Source organism: Heptranchias perlo, chromosome 8 (assembly GCF_035084215.1).
Source record: "Heptranchias perlo isolate sHepPer1 chromosome 8, sHepPer1.hap1, whole genome shotgun sequence".
Taxonomy (NCBI): domain Eukaryota; kingdom Metazoa; phylum Chordata; class Chondrichthyes; order Hexanchiformes; family Hexanchidae; genus Heptranchias; species Heptranchias perlo.
The window spans coordinates 8,766,583-8,793,700 of record NC_090332.1 but is presented as its reverse complement, the minus strand read 5'-3'; the positions used below and the strand labels follow the sequence as shown (position 1 = coordinate 8,793,700).

General features: G+C 40.4%; 1 protein-coding gene across 2 annotated transcripts in view; it reads left to right on the top strand.

Moving 5' to 3' along the window:
• tarbp1 (TAR (HIV-1) RNA binding protein 1) overlaps window positions 1–27,118 on the top strand; it is a 160,156-nt gene that overhangs the window by 22,829 nt on the left and 110,209 nt on the right. For both annotated transcript variants that reach the window (XM_067988609.1, XM_067988610.1), the window contains exons 10-14: window positions 407–545; window positions 5,647–5,746; window positions 7,258–7,436; window positions 23,710–23,804; window positions 25,997–26,158. In XM_067988609.1, the coding sequence (XP_067844710.1) occupies window positions 407–545; window positions 5,647–5,746; window positions 7,258–7,436; window positions 23,710–23,804; window positions 25,997–26,158 (675 nt within the window). The remainder of the gene's footprint in view (window positions 1–406; window positions 546–5,646; window positions 5,747–7,257; window positions 7,437–23,709; window positions 23,805–25,996; window positions 26,159–27,118) is intronic.

The window sequence follows — 27,118 nt, the reverse complement described above, 5'->3', positions numbered from 1 at the left end:
TCCACCTTCTCTTCTCCTACAGGTGTTTGACCACAATGTTCCACAGTGACAGTGGAACGATTCTCCATGTGGGCATCCTTCATGTGTGAACCTAAACAATGAGCAGCTGAACTCAGCCCTATCCTGTGCCAACCCAGCCCGGTCCTACCCTTACCTGGCATCCACACCATGCATTTTCCAGCAGGCGTCACTGGATATTCTATCGAGAGGAAACCCAGGCTGTTTATTTTTCTCTAACTTGGGTGATTGGAGGGTGTGGGGGAAATGTTCAACTGCATTTTTAAAAAATGTCAGTTTCTTGAATAAATAATTTCTTCAGTAACCTGCTAAAACTGTAAGTGGCTATATTGCACTTGTTCGTGCAACTTGAATCTAAATTCTTAATTGTCATGGATTTTTATTTTAGGTGTGTGAGTGGCTACACAGTAACGACAGAAATTGCAGGCTCGAAGAAGGTGCCACCGAAATGCATCTGGAGAGACCTGCCTTAAATGTCTATGTTCAGAATCTGGTGGAACACTACATGAAGGTTCCAGCGACTGAAGGTAAAAGGCTTACTTCTGTATTTTTGTGAACTGCATTTTGTTTCCAGTATTTTAGTGTATCCTTGCTATGCTGCACACCAGTCACTGGTTGAGAGGGTGGTCCACGCGTGCTTGGAAATACTAGTTTTCAGGATGTCTGCTGGGGAGGTGTGTGGGAGGAACCTAGCTTTAAATTATTTAAGCACTTTAGCGCTGCAGGGTTGAGCTTCCTTAAAGCACTGAGCTGTGGAAGCCGTTGTTGTTTAAAGCACAAAATAGCTCTTCTATTGTAATGCCAACTGAATTCAGCAATTAAAATACAAACACTGTATGGTGCTTTAAATGACAGGTCTCCTAGCTCAGTATTGGGAAAGCCTTTCTGTGCACCTTCTGGTGATGAAGGAGAACTGGAGTTTTCTTTTGCCCTTCAGCTCTGGTGCTCTTCTACTCGCTGCTCCTCACCTACCTACCTCCCTCTTCTTTGCTCCCTTCTGCCGCTTCCCAGCACTCTCAACCACAGCCACCTGTGCCTTCCGTTTCCCACTGTTGCCTCCCACCCTCAAATTTAATGCCTTTCCCTCACTTCCTTCTGCCTCTCGCTTCTCCTACCCAAACTACTCATTACCACAATTCCCATAAATACTCGCTACACATATTACTCCCTATATCTTCATTACTCAATAATCTTCTGCAATTGCCCACTACCCTTCAAATCCTCACTACTCTCCTACCAAACTATTCACCTTCGTGCCCCCAACCTCCTTGCAAACCACATCCCAAATCCTCGCAAATCAAATGGCACCTTTCCAAACACTGTATCCCTTCATTGTTCCTGTTGTACATTTGTATTTGTGGAAAACATAGTTCTTGTATTTTTAAAAGTTTATATTCATTATTATTATTTGACACTTGCCGTGTGGTGATATGCATTCAATTTCTGAGACTTGAGTGCTGACAAATAACATTTCTGTACTCAGCTTTGGATCCCTTTCCCATAGTCATCTATGGAAACACAGCAAAGCTGGGAGGCCAGCCACCACACCATCATATATAAAAAAAAATCTGCTTGCGGATAAGCCCATTGTGGGGCATTACTCTGGAGGTTATGCTTGTATATAATATATAACCTTCTAAACTTGCCATGATGCAATCCTTGGGCAGCAATGTTTTGTGTGTTCCAATTTTTTTTTCTCCCTCCCATATGCGATGGCCAAGTTGAGAAATGGAATATTTTTCTATTTTGGGCACCTAGCATCATTATTGAGCACTCCCAGGTGAGATCTAGCATGAGTCAGATTCAGAGTAAAGCCTCAACAATATATCATAACTACAGTATCAGAACAGCACCATTATGACTTTTTTTTCCTTTTCCTACTCCAGTCATGCTTAAAAATAGACGATAAACTAAGTGGGTTGGGTGGGGAGTTTGGATTTTTTTACTCTGAATCCTCTCCCATATTTTATTGATACAATCTGTAACTTCTAACAAAAAAAATGAAGTGATTTAAATTGAAAACATCAAATCTTTGCCATATTAGAGCCCTGTTGTTGAATTACTGCAAGATGTTGCCGATGGATAGGTTTCCTGAACTGGTATTCATTAAAGCAACGATTTCGGACTGACTTGGAGCTACCCCACCTAGGAAAGTAGGCAACTAGCCAACTGCAAACTTCTGTGGGATTGGCCAACTCCAGATCAACTCTGGTCTGAAGTTGCAGCTTCAGTTAAATTCAGAGCTGCTTTTCGACTTAGCAGGTGTCTCCCTGTTGGCGACACCATTGGAAGCAGCTGGAGGTCTGAGATTGGGAGGTTATGGAGGTGAAAAGGCTGGGCCCACGGGCCACAAAAGCTATTTCGTAATAAGGAAAAGAATTAAGAATTCCAGCAAAGTGCTTTTTTTAATATTGTGACTTGAGCTGCAGCCAGAGTGGGGCATGATTGAGTACAGAAAGGATTTACTAGAATGGTACCAGGAATCAAGCAGATTCAATAGTAACTTTCAAAAAGGAATTGGATAAATACTTGAAGGGGAAAAATTTACATGGCTATGGGTAAAGAGCAGTGGAGTGGGACTAATTGGATAGCTCTTTCAAAGAGCCGGCACAGGCACGATGGGCTGAATGGCCTCCTCCTGTGCTGTACCATACTTTGATACTATGAATCTTTAATACTACTTTGATTGGGAGCAGTGATAATAGCTTGAAACAACGGGGGAATAGCAGCCAAAATTGGGCGTCAATCGGGCATGCTGTTGATTTTAACGATGGCTGGAGGGGATTAAATCATATTGAGAAAAAGGAATCTCTTATTGTATCAAATCAAAACAAAAAAATGTTATATTTCAAAGCTGAAAATTGAGTTTAAAATGACTTAACTGCAAGGCAAAATACCAGTTTGGGTAAAATCAGGATAATGTTAATGCTGGGACAGAAAATTCAATTGAGTAAATATTTTTTCCAAAAAAACTTGGAGGGAAAGTTCCAAACATTAAAATGTTTTGAACTTTAAAAGAATAATCCAGGCCATGTACCTTACAATCGTGTCCACTATGTGTGAGACCAAGTATGGGTGAATCTGTGACACCCTTAACAGTAAAAACTCCTTTATCATCACAGCACCTACAGTCATAACAGATACAACAAGCAAAGTTATGGGTTTTCCCATCAGCGCAAAGTTGACTTTAGTTTACGACGAAAGGCTTGCCCCATGTACCGAATTTAATATATAATAGATTATTTTCATTATATGCTCAATGTGGGATTACTTTGAACTGTACTCTCCCTAGATGTTTCCTTTAAGACTGGGGTGTCCCCATATAATTAAAATTCATTTGGGTCAGGGAGAATCAGGAGTAAATATTATGTACAAAACAATCTCCTGTTTTAAATTATAAAATTTCAGACAGTGTCAATAACGTGTTTCACAAGAAGCTTGTTAGAAAAATTCAGGCATAGGGTATATAAGGGTTGGAAGTGGTGTACTGCAAAGATCAGTGCTGGATCTACTTTTGTTCTTTGTATATGGGGATGATTTGGCCTTGCACATAGGGAGCCGAGTCTTTGAAATTTGCTGACGACACAAAAATAGGGGATTTGGCCAACAGCGGGCAGGAGTACGAAAGACTTCTGGACAGCTTAGACAGGTTAGCAGAATGGGCAGACAGGTGGCAGATGCAATTTCATATGGATTAGTGTGAGATAATATATATTGGGAAGAAAAACAAGAAATGGAAATATACACTCAATGGGAAGACACTGAATGATGTGGATGAACAGCAAGATCTAAGAGTTCAAATACATAATTCCCTGAAAGTGCAAGTGTGGATCAATAAAGCCAACAGCATTTTGGGTTTATAAATAGAGGCATAGAGTACAAAAATAATGAAGTAATATAAATTTTGACAAAACTTTGGTTAGGTCTCAGTTTGAGTTCTGCATGGAGTTTTGGGCGCACACTATAGAAAAGACATGAAAGCCATAGAGTGCATAAAGCGTAGATTCACCCGGATCACCCCTGTGCTCGCAAACTTACATTGGCTCCTGGTCCACCAACACTTTGATTTTAAAATTCTCATCATTGTGTTCAAATCCCTCCATTACCTCACTCCTCCCCATCTCTGTAACCTCCTCCAGCTCTACAACCCTCCGAGAATTCTGCAATCCTCCAACTCTGGTCTCTTCTGCATCCCCCACTTCTTTCACCCCTCCACTACCGGCTGTGCCTTCAGCTGTCTAGGCCCTAAACTCTGGAATTCCCGCCCTAAACTCTGGAATTCCCACCCTAAATTTCTCACTTCTCCTTTAAGACACTCCTTAAAACCTACCTCTTTGACCAAGCTTTTAATCAACGGTCCTAATATCTCCTCCTTTGGCTCTGTCAATTTTTGTCTGGTTACGCTTCTGTAAAGTGCCTCAGGGCGTCTTACTACATTAAAGGAGCTATATAAATGCAAGTTGTAGTTGTTGATGGCAGAAATAGGAAACTATAGTTGCGAAAAGAAACTTGAGAAATTGGAACTATTTCCACTGGAGCAGAGAAGGCTAAGAGGAGATTTAATATTTTTTAAAATTATGAAGGGCTTTGATAAGAGTGAACAGAGAAGGACTATTTTCCTCTGGTTACTTAGTCAGTGATGAGAGGTCATCAGTTGTCACAGAGAATGAGGAGAGGTTAGATTCTAGATACAGAAGATTATTGGAGCATGGAATTCTTTGCAACAGGGAGTGGTTGAGGCAGAGACTGTTGTATATTTCGAGGGAAAATTGGATAAATATTTGAAGCAGATGATGATATAGGGCCATGCGGAGAGAGCAAGACAGTGGGATTAATTTTGGAATTACTTAGCAAAAAGCCAACACAGACATAATGCAGCCAAGTGGCTCCTTCTGAGCTGTAAACTTCTATGGTTCTATGAGCACAAAGGTTGTGCAATTATATAAGCTCATCAAAAGACATCAGAAGTGTCAGAGTGTTGGGTACTTTACTGTTCTTTTAGCTGCAGATTTACTTTCAGCTGCAGATTTACTTTTGCTTGTATATAATTTTATTTCTTACAATAAATGGTGTTTTTCAGTCTATCTGACGAATCAGGAGTATACAATGGGCATCCCATTCTATTCCCAGCATAACTGAGCCATACAATGGTGGATTGTTAGCCCTGAGGAACAGTACTTCCTATTCCCTACACACAAGTTTCAGTTCATAGTAAGCACAGACAGTGAACAGAAGTGTTGGGAGAGACTCCCAGCGTTGACCCGAATTGTAACACATGCTTCCCTCTTTTGACCTATGTGAATACTGGATCCATATATGCAGCATAAATCTTGTATATCAAGATTAGAATCCGTAGGGTCTGGGAAACCCTGATTTATCTTGCTCCTTTTCTATGGGGGAAAACAGTCTGGCCTTTTCCCCCATGGCAGCATGGATAAAAATGAGAAATTGGCACTTAACAGCATTGTGGGACAAGGACAGAGCGCTCAGAAATTCTGTGAGCCATCATAACGCGTTATTGAAAGATAGAACATTACTGACCGACCGTCCAACCTGGATGCTGCAGGTATGTTCCGTACAACAGATATTACATTTAACACACATTTGTTGTGCTTTCTCCGTAACTAGGAGAACGGGTCAGTTACATGCCAGACTGGTTTGAAGCCCAGCTTGTCGCCCGGATGATTCTCCTTGTTGCTGACATCGAAGAGCAGCACAGCACTGAAAGGTAGTAGCAGTAATTCTAAATGTGTGTGTCATGTTATCTGAAGCGCAAATCAAAAACAAAACCAGTTTCCATAATTCTGTTGGTATTCATTTGTCATGATAGTGAGTCAACATTCAGCAACTGCGCTGTTAAAGTGAGAATGAAGATTTAATGCTAGTTGCCGATTAACATGTAATGGTACAGCGTTGAAATTTTCTTATGTCAAATTGAACTGTGGAAAAACAACCTGCAGCACAATTGTAGATTTTTGTCATTCTAAATTTGGGTTGTCATTGTTTCGTCCACAATTACCACCAATTGCAGGTGATTAGAGTATCACACAAGAGGTGTATCATACGACATTGAAGTGGTTTAAATGGCCCACTGCTTCAAATTCTAAAATTCTATACATCACTCCTCTCAGTACCTTCCCATTGTTCTTTGCTTCTCTTTGCCAGTCCCCAGCTCGGGACAAGATCGCGCTAAACATCACAATTGCTCTGCAGTTAGAGATCAGCTAGTATATAAGGCAACACAAATATTGAATTTGTAAATAGGGGAAGTATGGAAAAAGAAATAAAGGAGGAAGAGACAAGGGGTGACGGAAACTGGTGGGTGGGGGAAGAATCTTCAAGAAAAGAAAAAGGAGTTGAAGATTCTTATTTACATTGGTATACTTCTGTTCCTATGTTCCTTTCAGCCCCTCAAGCCTATTCCACCATTCAGTTAGATCATGGCTGATCTGTATCTTAACTCCATTAATCGCCGTGGCTCCATAACCTTTAATACTCTTGCCTATCAAAAATCTATCAATCTCAGTTTTGAAATTTCCATTTGACCTAGCCTCAACAGCCTATTGGGAGAAGAGACTTGTAGATTTCCACTACCCTTTGTGTGAAGAAGTACTTCCTGACATCACCCCTGAATGCCCTAGTTCTCATTTTGAGGCTATGCTCTCTTGTTCTGGACTCCTCCACTAAAATGAACTGGGAAAGGATTATGTTATTCATGGTGGACAGGACCTGGCTAAATGCCAACATGTGGGTGCATGGACACAATTTGTACACGAGATGTGTTTGAGAAGTTGTGTGACTGCCTGACTGCGGTGGGCAGGGTACGGGTGGAAGATTTAATTCCTTCACCCCTATAGCTGTCCGGGTATACTTGTCAGTGAGTGAGCAGGCCAGGCTAAGTGCATGTTCACTGCAGCCTTCTGGGAATGTGATGAGGGAAAAAGTATATTCATATCTCAAAATGAAAAAATGTCTTGCTGTGAAAAGCAAAACAGCGGTGTTCCTATTTTATATGATTTTTCGTTCAGTTAAATGAACTTTAACTTTAATTTCGTAGAAACTTTTGATATCGCACATCTAATGTAGAATGTAAATAAGGGTTAGAGTGAAATCTTTGACTTTGACTTTGGAAAGTTCTCTGCATTAAAGTAGCTAAGCTGTTATAAACACTTAATAATTTGCCATGTGCTTTCTCTAATATTGACCCTGCTTGTGATTTTTTTTTTGATGTTTATTTAGTGTCTTTGACAGTGGGGATCAGAAGGCCTTGGCTTGGTTTTTGCATCCCCTTCTGGATGCCTTATGGAAGCTGAATACTCATGCCTACTTACCTATACTGAAAGCAGACAAGAGCCTACAGCTGTTGTTGAAGCTGTTGGAGATGTCTACCCCAAAACGCCATATAACAAAATCAGAAGGTTGGTTAACCCCCTAATATCTTGTACTATATCAGCAGACTTGAAACGCTTCTGTAGGCTTCAAATAATGTGTTTTCCTTGCCAATTTTCTCCTCTCATCTCTGTCCTTTTCCTGAATATTTTACTACTTTGTTGGATTGCAATTACATAGCTGCTGGGTACCCTCCAAGACCTCGCCCAAGTGACCATCATTCATTTGACAGCCCGTTTGTGTCTCGTCTGCCATCCACCCAGCAGGCAGCGACTGTTGGCGATCAAGAGCAGGAACTTTGGCTGATTTTTTTTTCTCCTGTCTACCCCCTTAACCCAGAAGTGCATTTGTGGCAGTCCCACAACCATTCTGGCTGAAATCAGGAAACTCTAAGAGTTGAATCTGGGTGGCTCAACTACTCATTGGCCAATCTGGGATGGTAAGGCTCGGATGATCTTCAGAACCACTGCCAGAAGGAGTGAAGTTGGGAACAGGGCCAGAAAGTGTGTTTGACAGTCTCCTTATAGCCACTGCTTCACTTATTCGATTTTAAAATTCTGACTCTGGTTTTCAAATCCCTCCGTGGCCTCGCCCCTTCCTATCTCTGTAACCTCCTCCAGCCCTACAACCCTCCGAGATCTCTGCGCTCCTCCAATTCTGGCCGATTGCGCATCCCCAATTTTCTTTGCTCCACCATTGGCGGCCGTACCTTCAGCTGCCTAGGCCCTAAGCTCTGGAATTCCCTCCCAAAACCTCATTGTGTCTCTCTGTCTCTTTCTTTTTCTGTCTGTCTGTCTGTCTGTCTTTCTCTTTCTTTTTCTCTCTCTGTCTCTCTCTCTCCTTTTAAGACACTCCTTAAAACCTGCCTCTTTGACCAAGCTTTTGGTCATCTGTGGTAATATCGGTATCAAATTTTGTTTCATAATACTCCTGTAAAGCGCTTTGGGACATTTTACTATGTTAAAGGCGCTATATAAATGCAAGTTGTTGTTGACTTTGTACTCATGTGGTAGAGTTGGGGTGGAATTTACAGAGTTTGTGTGGGGTGACAAAACACAGAGTAGTGTCTCTGGCAGCCTGCAAGGAAGCGCGCGCTCCACTGAAGGTTCCCCGAGGTCTGTCGGCCCTGTCCCCACTATGTTTTCTAGAGACTTCTGCTGCAACAGAAGTCAGAGCGTGGCATGAAAAGAGCATTGCCAGAAGAAGCAAAGTGCTCCCAGAGGGCCAGTCATTCCTTTCCAGTAGTTGACTGACACATTTCCCATCCCTTGACAGAATTTCTTCCACTATGCCCCAGATCCAACATTTCCTCTGGGACCCGGCTGTGCTATTTAAAAGTCACAAGTTATTTTAATATTAAATAACCCCCCTCCCCCCACAAATGTGTGGATAGAAGATAATGTGAACAATTATCACTGCATATTTAACTCATCCATATTACATTTTCACTGTTGTCACCGGATACCAATTTTTCGCACAATTGAGAAGTCCTTTTTTCTTTGAGATTTAAAGAGAGGCCAAAGTATTAATGAAGCAGGGAAGGATAAGTGTAATGCTTTCTATTTTAAGGAGCTATAATTGTTGGTTTCTATATTTGATTTGTTGGAGGCTAAATTGCAGATGGACTCATTCGCCGTTTCCTGCACTTAAAAAAAAATTATGCTAATTCAAGGTATTGTACTATCAAGTCTTTTTGCTTTTTTTTGGAAGAGTTCAGATGTTGTAGAAGGTTACAAGATTCAGGAAATCTGCAAAGACCCTTTTATACTCCTAGGCCATTTGAATTGCAAAAACTGGCATAAAGCACAGCTGTTAATATTTTACTGCTGACAGTGCTGAAGAGTGAGTGTTCTTATTCAAATCTAATGAAACCTTGAATAACACAGAGACATGGAAATGCACTTTAATGTGGCTGCTTCTCATTTGTGAATGTAGTCCAATTAATTTTGTCGGAAAGTTTAAATGAGAATACATTATGTGGTTTATTTGGGGATATAGCTTTTTGTTCAACCCATTTTTTTTCTTCCCGTGCCCCCCCCGCATCCCTCTCACCCCCCAATAGATTTGAAAGTTTTTGACTTTTGGGATACACTATGCTTAATTTAAAGGAAGATTCCAATTGTTTCCTCTTCTTCCACTTTTAAGCCATGATGTGGAGATGCCGGTGATGGACTGGGGTGTACAAATGTAAGGAATCTTACAACACCAGGTTATAGTCCAACAGTTTTATTTGAACATCACAAGCTTTCGGAGGCTTTCTCCGAAAGCTTGTGATTTTCAAATAAAACTGTTGGACTATAACCTGGTGTTGTAAGATTCCTTACATTTCTCCACTTTTAAGCACTGTTTGATGGGAGATGGGGAAGATCACTGTGAAGTCTGATCATGGCCTTCCCCTGGACATCAACATGTGCACTTTAACAATAGATGATAATTGGGTGACTGGCTGAATGGCTTTACCAATTGAGCCGCAGGGGCAGTCTCTTCATGGATTAAATGCAGAAGCCCCATTATAGGATTGTATTTTTCATTAAGTCTTAGTTCGATCGGATGCCAATTGATCTTTTTTTTCCCCTGTATTTAATTATTTGGAACATGTCTCAAGTGCAGGTTGATAGCTGATGGAGCAGAGAAAAAGCCTCTTCTCTTCTCTTTCTTCGCCCCACCCCCCACCCCCCCACTAGTTGCTTGTTGTAGTATGTGGACTTAACTGTCCAAATCTGAGTAAAATTTCCCATCGCTTTATTCCATTTTCCGCAACGGTATTACAGCAGTGGGCTGCACATTTGAAATTTGAGTTCCTTTTATGTGAAGTAATTACCATGTTACTGTTCTATACGTAAACTGTTTAAAAAGAACGTTTATAGTCTAAATATTGAAACCAACAGAGCAGTCACTCTGTTCTTTCCTTCTGTTGTCAGCCTATTTCGTTTCCTTTGCCATTTCCAAAGAAATTGCATTCTGTATACATCAGGGAGCAGCAGACACCAATAATTTAAATGCGGCAATTAAAGCATGTTATGTCTGAAGAAAGCTTATGCCAGACTTCCTGAGCACTAAAAGGGCCATGCTTTCTTGGAAGCGTTTTTGGCCAATCACTATAAAGGATGAAGTGCAGGATTATCGTAAAATCGAAAGCAAGTAACATGATGATGTGCTTCAGTAAAATTTACATTGTTGCATTGTGTGTTGAACTGAGAGAAAGCGTGCCAGCAACACAGTGTGCTTTTCAAATGCATCCGGGTTCCATGTTACAACTATTTGATCAGTACGGTGACCCCAAATTAGCATTGCTAACGTTGCTAAACTTTTTGGTCGCTAGCCTGGCAAGCTGTTCTTTTGTAGCACAGATGGAAACTGTTGTGCAAGTCATCTAGAGCAGTTTCTGTTATGCTGCAGAACGTTTGGTAAGCCAGTCAAAATAATGGCAGTAGTTTCCCATATTCCTCAGTGTTGGTGAAATCTCACTATGCATCTACTATAACAACCTCCCCTGTCGCTGAGTAAGCAGCACCAGTAGCAGTTACTGCCATTGAGATTTAAAAAAAAATATATCCTTTTGATACCCTTACCTAACAACAAAAATCTATCGATCTCAGTCTTGAAAATTTCAATTGACTCAGCACCCACAGCATTTTGGGGGAACGAGTTCCAGATTTGCCCTACCCTTTGTGTGAAAAAGTGCTTCCTGATTTCTAATTTTAAGATTATGCCCTCCTGTTCTGGATTCCCCCCTCCAGAGGAAATAGTTTCTCCGTATCTACCCTGTTAAATCTGTAACATTTTAAGCACCTCCATCTGATCACTCCTCAATCTGCAATGCTCAAGGGAATACAAGCCAAGTTTATGCAATATGGAACAGACTATTTTAGATCTTGTATTGTGTAATGAGATAGGGTTATTTAGTAATCTCATAGTAAAAGAACCTCTGGGGAAGAGCGATCATAATATGATAGAATTTCACACTGAGTTTGAAAGTAATGTAGTTAAGTCCAAAACTAGAGTCTTAAACTTAAATAAAGCCAATTACATAGGTATGAGGGGTGAGTTGTCAAAGGTAGATTGGGAAATTAAATTAAATGGTTTGACAGTTGAAAAGCAATGGCAAACATTTAAAGAAACATTTCAATATTCTCAACAAGTATACATTCCATTGAGAAATAAAAATGCCACGGGAAGAGTGATCCACCCGTAGCTAACCAAAGAAGTTAAGGAGAGTATTAGATTGTAAGAGCTTCTACAAGTATGTAAAAAAGAAGAGAGTAGCAAAAATAAATGTTGGTCCCTTAAAGGCTGAGACAGGAGAAATTATAATAGGGAATGAGGAAATGGCAGATGCATTAAACCAATATTTTGTATCTGTCTTCACAGTAGAAAACACAAAAAGCATATCAAAAATAATGGGGAACCAAGGGGTAAATGAGAGTGAGGAACTTAAAACAATTAATATCACTAGAGAAAAAGTACTGGACAAACTAATGGGATTAAAAGCTGACAAATCCCCTGGACCTGATGGCCTACATCTGAGGGTTCTAAAAGAGGTGGCTGCAGAGATATTGGTTATGATCTTCCAAAATTTTCAAGATTCTAGAATGGTCCCAGTGGACTAGAAGGTAGCAAATGTTACTCCGCTACACAAGAAGGGAGGGAGAGAGAAAACAGAGAACTACAGGCTAGTTAGCCTGACATCGGTCATTGGAAAAATGCTGGAATCCATTATTGAGTAAGTGGTAATGGGGCACTTAGAGAATCATAAAATGATTAGGCAGAATCAGCATGGTTTTATGAAAGGGAAATAGTGTTTGACAAATTTATTAGTGTTTTTTGAGGATGTAACTAGCAGGGTAGATAAAGGAGAACCAGTGGATGTTCAAAAGGCATTCGATAAGGTGCCACATAAAAGGTTGTTAAACAAGGTAAGGGCTCATGGGGTTGAAGGTAATATATTAGGATGGGTAGAGGATTGGTTAAAGGACAGAAAACAGAGAGTAGGGATAAACGGGTCATTCTCGGGTTGGCAGGCTGTAACTAGTCGGGTGCCGCAAGGATCAGTGTTTGGGCGTCAGCTATTTACAATCTATATTAATGACTTGGATGAAGGGACCGAGTGTAACGTATCCAAGTTTGCTGATGATACAAAGCTAGGTGGGAAAGTAAGCTGTGAGGAGGACACAAAGAGTCTGCAAAGGGATATCGACAGATTAAGTGAGTGAGCAAGAAGGTGGCAGATGGAGTATAATGTGGGGAAATGTGAGGTTATTCACTTTGGTAGGAAGAATAGAAAAACAGAACATTTTTTAAATGGTGAGAAACGATTAAATGTTGGTGTTCAGAGAGACTTGGGTGTCCTCGTACAAGAAACACAAAAAGTTAGTATGTAGGTACAGCAAGCAATTATGAAGGTAAATGGCATGTTGGCCTTTCTTGCAAGGGGAGTTGGAGTACAAGAGTAAGAAGCCTCACTACAGTTGTACAGGACATTGGTGAGACCTCACCTGTCACTGCGTACAGTTTTGGTCTCCTTATCTAAGGAAGGATATACTTGCCTTAGAGGCAGTGCAACTAAGGTTCACTAGATTAATTCCTGGGGTGAGAGGATTCCTATGAGGAGAGGTCGAGTAGAATGGGCCCATACTCTCTGGAGTTTAGAAGAATGAGAGGTGATCTCATTGAAACATATAAGATTTTGAGCGGGCTTGACAGGGTAGATGCTGAGGGATTGTTTCCTCTGGCTAGAGAGTCTAGAACTAGTGGGCATAATCGCAGGATACGGGGTCGGCCATTCAAGACTGAGATGAGGAGGAATGTCTTCATGCAGTGGGTTGTGAATCTTTGGAATTCTTTACCCCAGAGGGCTGTGGATACCGAGTCATTGAATATATTCAAGGCTGAGATGGATAGATTTTTGGACTCTAGGGGAATCTAGGGCTATGGGGACCGGGCGGAAAAGTGGAGTTGAGGTTGAAGATCAGCCATGATTTGATTGAATAGCGGAGCAGGCTCGAGGGGCTGTATGGCCTACTCCTATTTCTTATGTTCTTAACCACAACAACAACTTGCATTTATGTAGTGCCTTTAACGTAAAACGTCCCAAGGTGCTTCACTGGAGCATTATCAGATAAAACTTGACACCGAGCAACATAAATAGATGTTAGGACAGTCCTCATAATTTAACCTAGAGCTCAAGCACAGCAGAGTGAGCAGTGAACAGAATGAGGACTTCAAAATGGAATTTGCAAAGTGCTACACAAAAAATCCAGGAAGGGACTATTACTTAAATGGAAAGAAAATAATGTCCATGGAAAATGAAAGAGATCTGGGAGTGCTGATTGACAATAAATTGAAGCTGTTGCAACAATGCTTAGTGGCAGTGAGTAAACCTGATATTGGTTTGCATTAAAAGGTCAATATTGATCCAAAACTGTGAGGTAATCCTGCCACTTTACAAATCATTGGTGCGCCCGCACTTAGAATAAATGTACAGTTCTGGTCGCCTCGGTACAGAAAGGATATTGCAGCTATTGAAAGGATACAGAAGAGAGCAATCTGAATGATTGAGGGGATGGAGAGATTGGATTATGAGGAGCGATTATGTAAATTGGGCATGTTCTCACTGGAAAAGAGATGGTTTGAGAGGTGATATGATTGCTGTTTTCAGTATTCTAAAGGAACTAGATAATGTGGACCATGACAAACTGTTTCACTTGTCCAGAATAGAAGAATCAAAGGACATGGCCTGCGCTTGAAGGAGGGGGAGGGGGGCGGTAAATTCAAAATCAATCTGCGGAAATATTATTTCAGTGAGCGAGTGGACAAGCTACAGAACAGGCTCCCCAGGGAGGTGGTGGAAACAGATAGTATTGATTAATTCAAATGCAAATTAGATTTTCTTTCAGAAAATAATATTTTGGGATACAGTACATGAATAATTTGAGACTTGGCATATGCTAAGTGTTTCATGCTTGGGAAGATAACTTTGGACCTATGGTCTCCAAAGCATTCCGCCACTGGGGGTTTCCTCACGTCATGTCTGGGACTGCTGTCGACTAATTGATAAAGATTGATTGCCATGATTAGTCAACAACTCCATTATCGTTGTATCATGCGAGTACCAGGATGGTAGAAGGTGAACTAGATGGACAGTGGTCTTTTTTAAAATCTAGTAATTTCTATGTCCTATGTGCCAATGTAATCCTTTAAACCCTGTATAATTCTGGTGAAGCTGGGCTGCACCCCTTCCAGGGCCAATATATCTTTCCCAAGGTTCATACTTCTTGTACCTGTGCAGTAACTTTTAGTGATTAGTGTGCATGGCCACCTAAATCCCTTTGTTCTTCCACCACTCCTATTCTCTCACCATTAAGAAAATATTCCAATTTGTCCTTCTCAGATCCAGAGTGGATGACCTCACACTTCCCCAGATTGTGCTCACTCACTTAATTTGTCAAAGTCCCTTTATAATTTCCTCCTTGCATTCACCCACTGTGCCTCCTAACTTAGTGCCATCTGCAAACTTCGATATACAACTCTCTCTTCCTTCATCCAAGTCATTAATATACATGGTGAAAAGCTGAGGCCCCAGTACAGATCCCTGAGAAACACCGCTTGTCACATCCCTCCATTTAGAGAATCCTTTATCCCCACTCTGTCTTTTACCTAGGCTCAAACAAATAGATCCCTTTTTTGTACATGAACCCCATCTATGCACCATACACCTCAAATCATTCTCTCTCTATAATGCATTCTCTCTTGAATGTATTTATACTGTCCTGGTTTAATTAATCTGCCTGCTAACATATTCCACAACTTTGGGTGAAAAAGTTTCACCTGACTTTCCTCCTTACTCCTAACTACCCAATTTTTAACATGTATGTCCTAGTATTTAAACCAGGAGATTTCCTGCGTAATTCCTGGAGTATCTTGTGCCTTTCAAGCTTTAGGACTGCTTTTTTAAAAAAAAAAGTGAAACAAAGGGTCACATGTTCATAAAAAAGGCTCCTGTACATTGTGTCAATCTATCTGTACAAATTTCCATACTATGCATTTATCAAAAACCCTAAAATATTTTTTAAAAGCTGATTTCTATAAATTCTGTGATAGTTGTATTAAAGTACACTATTTTTGTGTGTTTTAAACTTTTTCAATATAGCAATCTATGACCACCATTAACAATTTCAAATGCTAGGCAGAACCTACAATTCTATTAAGGAAAACTTGATGAGGAAGGTTGAAAAAACAAGGCTCATAGTGGAGGACGAGATGAAATGACACGATCCATCAGTGTTGAAAAAAGTAAAGAAGACGAGTTAAATCAGGAAATAGTATTGAGTTTTTATTGATACCATTGATTTTTTTAAAGGCTGATGATGGTACAAATTAATGTCAACATAAGGTTTTCCATTAAGACCCCTTTTTCAAGTTTATAAATGTGGGCTGTAGTGGGCAGAGAGAAATATGTCTGTTGCGTGGCCTCTGAATTGTTTCCGGTATGAAACCTGCCCCAAAAATTATTTTAAGTTTTCCACGACTAACTTGGAACAAAAAATGTGTTAAACGTGCACCAACAGTTATTGTGTGGATATGAGTCGATGTTAGGCTGTGACTTCTAATTGCAAATATGAGCAGGGTTTACAGGACACAGCATGCAAAGGATTGGAGAGTACTGGTAAATTGCAGGCCATAACTTGGTTGTTCGTATCCTGTTTTCGATTACACACATTCATAAGTTTATATGTAACCATAAGACCATAAGAGATTGGAGCAGGAGTGGGCCATTCAGCCCCTCGAGCCTGCTCCGCCATTCAATGAGATCATGGCTGATCTGATTTTTACCTCAACTCCACTTTCCCACCCTTTCCCCATATCCTTTGACTCCCTTGATGATCAATAATTTGTCTAACTCAGCCTTGAATGCATTCAATGACTCAGCCTCCACAGCTTTTTGGGGTAAAGAATTCCAAAGATTCACGACCCTCTGGGAGAAGAAATTCCTCCTTATTTCCATCTTAAACGGGCGACCCCTTATTCTGAGACTATGCCCCCTAGTTTTAGATTCCCCCATGAGGGGTACCATCCTCTCAGCATCTACCCTATCGAGTCCCCTCAGAATCTTGTGTGTTTCAATAAGATCTCCTCTCATTTTTCTAAACTCCAATGAGTATAGACCCAACCTGTTCAATCTTTGCTCATAAGATAACCCTTCCATACTCGGAAACAACCTTGTGAACCTTCTCTGAACTGCTTCCAATGCAAGTATGTCCTTCCTTAAATAAGGGCACCAGAATTGTACGCCGTACTCCAGGTGTGGTCTCACCAGCACCCTGTACAGTTATAGCATGACTTCCCTGCTTTTATACTCCATCTCCCAAGAAATAAAGGCCAATATTCCGTTTGCCTTCTGGATTACCTGCTGCACCTGTATGTTGACTTTTTGTGTTTCATGTACGAGGACACCCAGATCCCAGCATTTTGTAGTATTTCTCCATTCAAATAATATTTTGCTTTTTTATTTTTCCTCCCAAAGTGGATGACTTCACATTTTCCCACATTATATTCCATCTGCCAAATTTTTGCCCATTCGCTTAACCTGTCAATATTCCTTTGCAGACACTTTGTGTCCTCATCGCAACTTGTTTTTCCACCTACCTTTGTATCATCAGCCACAAGACACTCTGTTCCTTCATCCAAGTCATTGATATATATTGTAAATAGTTGAGGCCCCAGCACTGATCCCTGCGGCACCCCATTAGTTACAAATTGCCATTTTGAAAATGACCCTTTTATCCTGTCTCTTTGTTTTGTGTTAGTTAGCCAATCCTCTATCCATGCCGGTATATTACCCCCAACACCATGAGCTCTTATCTTGTGCAGTAATCTTTTATGTGGCACCTTATCGAATGCCTTTTGGAAATCCAAATATACTGCATCCATTGGTTCCCCTTTATCCACCCTGCCCGTTATTTCCTCAAAGAACTCTAATAAATTTGTCAGACATGATTTCCCCTTCATAAAACCATTTTGACTCTCCTTGATTGTATTATGAGTCTCCAAATGTCCTGCTACTAATTCCTTAATAATGGATTCTGGCATTTTCCCAATGACAGATGCGAGGCTAACTGGTCTATAGTTACCTGCTTTCTGTCTCGCTCCCTTCTTGAATAGGGATGTTACGTTTGCGGTTTTCCAATCCGCTGGGACCTTTCCAGAATCTAGTGAATTCTGGAAGATTACAACCAATGCTTCCACTTTCTCTGTAGCTACTTCCTTTAAGACCCTCGGATGCAAGCCATCAGGTCCAGGGGACTTGTCAGCCTTTAGACCCATTAGTTTACCTAGTACTTTTTCTCTAGTGATAGTGATTGTTTTTAGTTCTTCCCTCCCCTTTGCCCCTTGATTTTCTACTATTATTGGTACATTATTAGTGTCTTCTACTGTGTATGCAATAATGTGTAATAATGTGCATTGCACTATTTTTTGTCTGGTAATGTTCAGTATAGAATCACGTTGCTGATATTCTGATGGCATGAAATGACATTTTGCTAACTTCTGAGTTTTGTTAATGTCGGAGTTTTGTGAGCTTTTTATTTAAATGTCTGCCTCCACAATTTTTTCAGCGAATTATCCTGTATCATGCTTCATCACCCCAGCCAAGAGGGTGGGCAGATGATCTGCTTTAAAGCTGTTATGAATGTTTTTCTGTACCTGACCATCCGGAGGTGCATGATGTTTTATTTTTCTCCTTCCCAATTGATGCTTTTCATCTTATTTACAGTTAAATTGGGATTTGTTTTTTTAATCTGGTTCAATGCAGATGCATGCAGAGGTAGTTTTGTGGACTACCTCAGTGTCAGCCTGGCTCAGTGGTAGTGTTTTTTTGCCTCTCTCAGAGGATTACATGGGTGGGAGGGAACACGGGGTGGGGGAGGGGAAAAGCGGGGGAAAGAGAGGAGATCATGATGCTTAGTTGCATCATGACTGTTTGGCGTCGACTCAACGGACCAGCTGGACTTTTCCTGTCCATTCTTTTGTATGTTTGTAAACTAGAAGATTGTGTGTTCAAGCCCCACTCAACAATTTGAGCACAGAATCTAGATTGACACTTCATTGCAGCATTAAGGAGTTACATAAACACACAGGACATGACTTTAGCTGAGAGCCTGGATCCCAGCCCGTCCCTAGATATTTGTGTGGGAAACTGGAAGCTAAATAAGTGCGTCATAATCTGCAATCACAACTCATTTGAGGTGAATATTTGTGCTTCCGGGCTTTCCATGCACTAGCCAGCCAGAATGACAGGCTGGCTGCCTATCAGTAGGGAAAGCAGCGGCGAATCATAGAGGGGGATGGAAGAGAGAGATAGTGGGCTGTGGAATCAAATTGGAGGCAGTGGGGGGTGGGGGTACATGTGGACGACGTCAGGTGGGCTTTGAAGATCGGGGGGTCCACCATCTGGTGGGGGTGGGGGGTGGTGGAGGCCGATTGCGGGGGTCCTGTCGCGTCACGTGAGCTTGTTGGGCCTGGAAGAAGCACTCCTGTGAATCGGAAGCGATGGGAAACCCGAACAGGCAAGGTTCATTTCACTTTTGCAATACACAAAAAATTAAGTACCTCAACTATTTCAATGAGGTACATCGCCCCTTTAAGTATCGGTCCGCTGGCTTTAAGTGGAGATGGGTCTTCCGGGTGTCTGTTGTGTGCGCATCCAAACTTGTCTGGGTTAAACCCGGAAGTGGGCATGTTGGAGCTGGGACGCGGTCCCATTCCCACTCCAGATAGCTATTATTTTAACCTCCCACCCGCCCCCAACCCACTCGTTCTTGGGGGTTAAAATTACCCCTATAGAGTCCACAGCACAGGAACAGGTCATTCGGCCCAACTTGTCTATGCCAGTGTTTATGTTCCACACGAGCCTCCTCCAACCCCTCTTCATCTAACCCTATCAGCATACCCTTCTATTCCTTTCTCCCTTGTGCTTATATAGCTTCCCCTTAAATGCATCTGTGCTATTTGCCTCAACTACTTATGATAACGTGTTCCACCTTCTTACCACTCATTGGAAATGCTACATTGTCGGAGGTGCCATCTTTCAGATGAGACGTTAAACCGAGGCCCAGTCTGCCTGTTTAAGTGGATGTAAAAGATCCGACGGCCTTATTTGAAGAAGAATGGGGGTTCTTCATTGTTCCTGGACAACATTCATCCCTCAACCTACACCACAAAACAGATTAACTGGTCATTTTTTACATTTGCTTTGGTGGCACATTTGCTGTCTGCAAATTGGATACTGTGTTGCCTTCACAACACAGTGATTACACTTCAAAAAGTAATTCATTGGCTGGGAAGCATTATTTGGCAAACTGAGGACATGAAAAGTAATACGTCAATATGACTGCTTCCTTTCTTTATGAGCTGTTACGGCATGTGAGTGTTTGTTTATTTTTTGCATACAAGTCTACTCCTGAGAATTCTAAGTCATTTTTTTTAGATAATTCAAATTAAGTGAAGTGAATAACACAGCAAAGTGGGAATTTAATGCAAAAAAGTGTGAATTATCAGATAATTTGAATTAAGCAACTTTATTCTAAGAATAGTCTGTATATGCTTTGTCCGACTCCTCCCCCTCCCCTTCCTCAAGTTTATAATTATAGAATGTTAGGGCACAGAAAGCAGCCTTCTGACCCATCAAATCGGCGCCGGTGTTTTTCTCTACAAGTCATTCAATCTAATCCCACTCGCTCTGCATACCTTTTTAATATTACTCTTTTTCAAGCAGTTATCTAATTCTCTGGAGAAAAAAAATGGATCCTGCTTAGACAAGTTTGTGGCAGAGAATTCCAGTTTCTGCCCACCCTCTATGCAGAGAATCTTTCTTCTAACCTCCCCATTAATACTTTTTGTGACTATTGAAATTCGTCGACCATTGGAAACAAGTGATCCTTATTTGCGTTAAAGTCATTCATAATCTTCAAGATCTCCACCAGGTCACCCCTTAACCTCTCCGCTCTACTGAAAAAGCTTTCTCTTCTCAAGTCTGTCTTTGTGCCTATAAATTGTCATCTCCGGCAACACCCTAGTGACTTTATGCTGTACCTTTTCCATTGCTTTATATCATTCTTATACTGGAGTACTCAAAAATGCACAATACTCCAACTGCAGCCTTAGGTCTGATGTGCTTCAGTAGGCAGAAAGGGACAGGTATATGTCCCCAAATTTTGGTGACTGTTTATTTGCATAATCTCCAAATTAATTGTTATGAAACTTGCTCCTAAAGATGGCTTGGAACACAAAATGTGTCAACGTATTCTGTCAATCATTGGATGAGTCGATGTCAGCCCGTTACTTATAATTGCTAATATGAACAGCGTTTATAGGGACATGACATCCAAGGGATTGGAGAGCAGTTGTTAAAAGATAGTAAATGGCAGCACAGAGACCAGTAAGTGGCCATAAAAAACACCCAGAGAAAGAAACAAACATCATTAAAGAAAAGGGGAAGCATGATCATAAAATTCAATCGGGTAGCTATAGAGCAAAAGGGGAATAGCCATAAATGCAGCGCAGAGGTAGTAAACAGGCTGGGAGATGATAAATGCTAAAATGGGACCACCAGTGTGAGAGATCAAAGGAATGGCCAAGGAAAATTAAAAAGATCAAAGAGAAAACGATCATAAAATCCTGAAAGACAGCTGCAGAAAGAACTTTGGACACAGAATCATAAATAGCTTTTAAAAAAAAAACTTCTGTCAAGTTAAAATAATCTTAATCATCAAAATGAACCCTGACTAATGTATTGAATGCTGTAGTGGAGCCATAAACTGGTTGGCGTTTAGCAGCGTGACTATGCAATGTAATGCCAGTTGTGTCCCCATTAGCAGGATGGTGGTTGTGTGGCTTAACTATACCACATCAATCTGGTAGGAAATTTGTCACTGAAAGTTCACTTAACTTTTTCCTGGGCAAGAGACGTGTCTGCGTCTACAAAGCAAAGAACAAAACTGTTGCTCTTGGTGGTAAACCAAACCAGACTCGTGTCATTTGGGGTAAAGTGACTCGTGCTCGTGGAAACACTGGCATAGTTTGTGCCAAGTTCAGCGGTAACCTTTCGTGTGACACAGGATTTAAATCACAGCTGTACATAAATTGACAATAAATAGTAAAATAGTCTTTTTAAAAAAAAAAGCCATCCAAACCAAACAAATCAGAATCTTCAGCTGTCATCAGGTTGATCTGACAGGGATACAGACATAGATTTGTCCATGCAGATGCCCCTAGAAAAGGCTAGCTAAACTATGTATATTGTTTTGAAACCATTAAATGTTTCAGTTCAGAATATAGACAGCTCATCTGGCTTTCTAAAAAGGCCATCAGCAACTGCAGTCCCTGCCGTCAAATAGGAAAGTTTAAAAAAGAATTGGAAAAGTGGCGATGGAAGTCTAATTAAGACAGTCACAATAAACCACCCAGCTTTCAACATAGGCACTGGATGGAGAAATGTTGCTGATAAGCTCTACAGTGGAGTGAAAATAAAAAGCGGTAGGGGCCTCTGGGGGTCAAAGCTGACTGCCTCATTGTTATGTTTCAGTGGTTGGCCATGTAATGATGGACATGAAGATGGCTGCCCTGATACGGAGACCACTCTTTTCATCAAATTGAATAACAGGTTTATTTTTGCATAAATCTTTTTCGAAGGTCCATTAGAGCCATAAGAGATAGGAGTAGGCCACTTGGCCCCTTGAGCCTGCTCAGCCATTTAATGAGATCATGGCTGATCTTTTTGTGGAGTCTTTCCTTCTCACAGGGATATATTTTTGTTGCGAGTCATAAAATATCTTTTAAAATGTTTGCCACTGCTTTGGTTCTGTCTTCACAAAGGAGGACACAAATAACCTCCCAGAAATGTTAGGGAACCAGGGGTCTAGTGAGAGGGAGGAACTGAAGGAAACCAGTATTAGTAAAAAAAAATAGTGCTAGGGAAATTAATGGGGCTAAAGGCTGACAAATCTCCAGGGCCTGATAATCTACATCCCAGAAAACTTTAAAAAAACTTTAAAAGCTCATCACAACTAGTCTTCATATGAGGTATATTACAAGAGTGATTGGTTTTAGATTTGCAAGAATCTTATCCAAATCTAAAATGCTAGTCATTAAACAATTTTGCGGGCGGTTCTCCTAGTGTCTTTTCCTCAACAAACACCACAAAAAATAGATGAAGCGGCCATTCATCTGATTCCTGTTTGTGGGACCTCGCTGTGCACAAAATGGCTCTGCACTTACATGTCAGTTATCTGTACTTCAAAGTAGTTTAATTGCATTTGACACACTGTGGGATGTTTCTGAGAATGTGATAAGGCTCTTTGTAAATGCAAATTTACCTTACCCCCTCTTCCCTACCCTCCCCTCCCCTTCCTCCCATCCCTGTGGGAAAGCTTTTCCCTCCCTGCCTGTGGGGAAGCATCTGTCCTCCAATTAGCATCTCTTCCCAATGGCACGACTGAAATTGATAACTTGTCATGTGAGGATATGGAAATCTGAACCTGCATCCCACCATCCTCTAACTCAGCATGCTGGGACTTAAATTTATTGCACCACGATACCATCCCTACATAAAATGTTTGAGGTACTGTATATTAATTTAAAATATGTTAAGTTCTGTGTTCATTTGCATGATATCCATTTATTCGTTGCAGTACATAATGGGTTTATTTTTATATGACTTTGCATTTGATTTGTTTTTGGCTGTACCCCAAATTCCATACCTGCTATCCGGAAGTTGGGCTTTCATCCTGAAAGTGGGATTAAGCTGGATAGCTCTTTTCAACCGGCATGGACATGATGGGCCGAATGGCCTCTTTCTATAATTTGTAATCTGTGTCTGCTATAAGTGCATGGTTGCATCCCATAAATCTCCCCTGTTTCCTTCTCTTTCCCCCCCTCCCCCCTCAAAAAAAACCCCTCTAGATTAACTTTTTGCAATGCAATAAGAAAGTCTCTGTTTTAGAAGCTGCAAAGTGTATTCAGTAGACCTGGGTTAATGACTTGAAGGTCTGCCTCTGGAAGTGCCTTTCTGGATCTGACATTAATTGGTTGCTGTCTAGCATTCTGCAAAATGAGGTTGACACTGATTACTTGCTTTTCAGGATATGGCATGCTTTGCAATTTAGTGAACATATTTCCAATTATCAATCTGATTTTTTTTAAAAAGAAGAAATTATTCATTTTGTTGCTACTAGGCCAATAGAGAATTACAACAGAACAGAACTTGTGGATTAATTCGTGTAAATCATCTGTTATCCTTGTCTATAGATAGGGTACTGAATGTACTACAAGAATGTGTCATGTCTTCAGTGGAGCAAGTCTTGGAGTACACACTCAGGAGGTTGACAAGTGAATTACAAACTGTAAGTATGACAAATTCAGCTTCATTATTTCTGCTCAGTACTGAATGTGGTCCTGTTTATACTGCTGTGTAATTAGCATTTCTACTATAGCTACAACTGGTATCTAGTATTTGAATTATATAATATAGCAAATTGGTGGTTTGAATATACGGCATTGTATTGGACATTCATTGATACTCGTGTGTCTTCTGTGATGTTGCTCCCAGTAAGAGACACAATATACTGTTTTATAATGACAGCAGGATTATGCCATGTAATTCACAATGTAATTTTCTGCTGCTGAGATGGCTCTGTGTTTGATCTCTTTTGCTTTAAGGCTACAAAGTCATATTGCTATATATAAACACAGTCTGAGGTTAGTCAGTGTTTATTTATTGTTGGGTGAGAGAAGTTTGCAGACTGAAAGATGCTTGTCAATTTCCAGCTCCAGCTTAGAAAAAACAGGCCGGAAGTATATGCCTTTCTTTCGCACCTGGCACATCGTAAAGCCAATAAATACTGGGACTAATTCATAGGTGCTAAGTCCAATATGAACAAAGCCTCGGTCAGACCCCATCTGGAGTACTATGTTCAGTTTTGGGCACCTAACCTCAGGAAGGATATATTGGCCTTGGAAGGTGCACAGTGCAAATTCACCAGAATGATACCAGGGCTTTAAGGATTAAATTACGAGGACAGGCTACATTAACTTGGTTTGAATTCCCTTGAGTTTAGACGGTTGAGGGGTGATTAATCAAGATGTTCATACACGGATTTGACAGGGTAGATACAGAGAAACTATATCCTCTGGTCGGAGATTCAAGAACAAGGTGGCATAAATTTAAAATTAGAGCTAAGCCATTTAGGAATAAAATCAGGAAGCACTTTTTCACACAAAGGGTAGTGGACATCTGGAAGTCTCTTCCCCCAAAAGCCTGTGGGTGCTGGGTCAATTGAAATTTTCAAGATTGAGATAGGTAAGGGTGTCAAGGGATATGGAACAAAAGGTGGGTAAGTGGAGTTGAGGTACAGATCAGCTATGATCTAATTGAACGGCAGAGCAGGCTTGAGCGGCTAAATGGCCTACTCCTGTTCCAATGAACTAAAGATCGATTCATTGGGTTAGACTTTCAATGGAATGAAAAGTAGGCAGGTTCTATAAAGGGCATTTGATATGCTCTGCTAGATTACTGCTCAGATGGTGAAGATAAAAATCTACCCCAAATCTATTGTGTCCTAAATGTTAAATGTTTTTTAAAAAAATGCTAAATTGAAAACGATAAAATAATTATGCCTAGGGGAAGTGCCTTGTTGAGAATCAGTAATGTAAATGAAATCTTTATGTAATCAGACATTGTGGATTTAATTACCAAGGCACCAGGACTTGGTATAAACTGGGTGTAAGTTAATTTCCCCTGTGAAAACAAAACCAAATAATTTCCACTGGGTTTATTTGTGCTAAATACAGTTCTGTAGTAGAATGATATGTGTAACAGTCTACATTTGGAATCCTTGAGGAACTGATGTTGAGTTTCTGTGCTTTTTAAATCTTTTTTTTTGCAGTGTCTCAAAATACTTTTTATCATGTTCGCAAATATTTTGTGACTGGAAGTGTGTGTATTTTAAAGCTGAAACAAAAATATCTGAACTAAAAGAGCTATTTAAAACTGACAATCTATCCTACATCTTTGTAATCTGTTGCCACACTTGACACTGGCAGCATATTTTGGAAAAGCAGATACCCTCTTTTTAAAAATTTTTTTGACTTGTTGCAAAAAAAAACTGATACTAGTCCCACTTTGAACCACAGAGAAAAATAGTAAGTTTTCAAAAAGTTTGGTAGATGCCAATTTTTATTCATAAGCTAGGTGTTTTGTTTTAAATGACGCTTTCCAGTTTCTTGCATGTTTCTTCGTGTGTTGTCTTTATGTTGGTGCTTGGGGAGGGGAAGTAGTTATGACACGCTGCGGGATGATTTCTTCTGTTAGCGATATGCAGTGAAATTGTAAACGTGTATAATGAGCTGCTGTTAATTTTGTTATGAATGGTGAACAAGGAAATCCATTAAAGTGTGCCCTATCTGAATTTTTTTTAAATTTAAAGTAGAAGATATTAGAGAAAGCTTAGGCGTGATTTTTGTTTTGTGCTAAACAGTGGGTGGCACATTTTTTCCTCCATTGTTCTAAATCCACTCTGTTTCTCCTTCATTTGAGGTTTTGGACCTGGACAGATGTAGCCTCTACCTTGCTGTGATGAGTGAGATAGTGAAGACACTTTCAACAGTGGGCTGGACAAGAGGCTCCTCCATCTGGAGCTACATCTCTTCCCTGACGCAGGCTTCAATTCAGCATCTGCAGGCTGCCAATGATGATAAGGTAGTTTTTCCTTCCTTTCTGATGTATACCAGACCATTTTCACCCAAGCCCTCCCCATCTCTTTTCCCCTTCATCCTTGTCTCTTTCTATTTTATTCACAGTACTATGGTCAGTACCCATTTGAACTTCCTCACCAATTTGTCTTAAACAGCAAATCAAGCCTTCTCAGAATCATAAAATCTTACAGCACAGAAGGATGCCATTCAGCCCATCGTGTCTTTTACCAGCTCTTTGGAAGAGCTAGCCAATTAGTCCCACTCCCCTACTTTTGCCGCATAGCCCTACAAATTTTCCTTTTCAAGTATATAATTCAATTTCCTTTTGAAAGTTACTATTGAATCTGCTTCCACCACCCTTTCAGGCAGTGCATTCCAGATCATAACAACTCGCTGCGTAAAACAATTTCTCCTCATTTCCCCTCTGGTTCTTTTGCAAATTCTCTTAAATCTGTGTCCTCTGATTAGCGACCCACCCCCCAGTTAAACAATTTCTCATATAAAAGATGTTTATATACCTGAAATATAAAAGCTATTTCAATATACCTCTGCAAAAGCATCAGCGTTTTAAACTAATTAACAAAAATGGTATTGGTCAGCCATATGGGCTTGTACATATACATTTACTTACAGTTTGAGTAATTGAAAGGACAGCTTTAATTTTTGTTTAATTTCTCAAAAAAATGACAAACCTCAGAAGGCACATTAGAGTTCCAGTTTCAAAAAAGATTTCAAAATAAAATTAAAGCATTTAAAAAAAAACATAAAGCCAGCAGATGCCATGTGTTTGGAGACTGATAACATTAACTTCAAACATTCTCTGACTTTTATTCCCAAGCGTTTTTATTTTGGTATGCATAATTGGCTTGGTTAAACTTTCCATGTTAATTTTTTTTTCCGCGTAATTAGTTTCTTCGTCTGCCGCCCTATTTTTTGCCCTTGTGAAAAATTCATTGACGTTTCT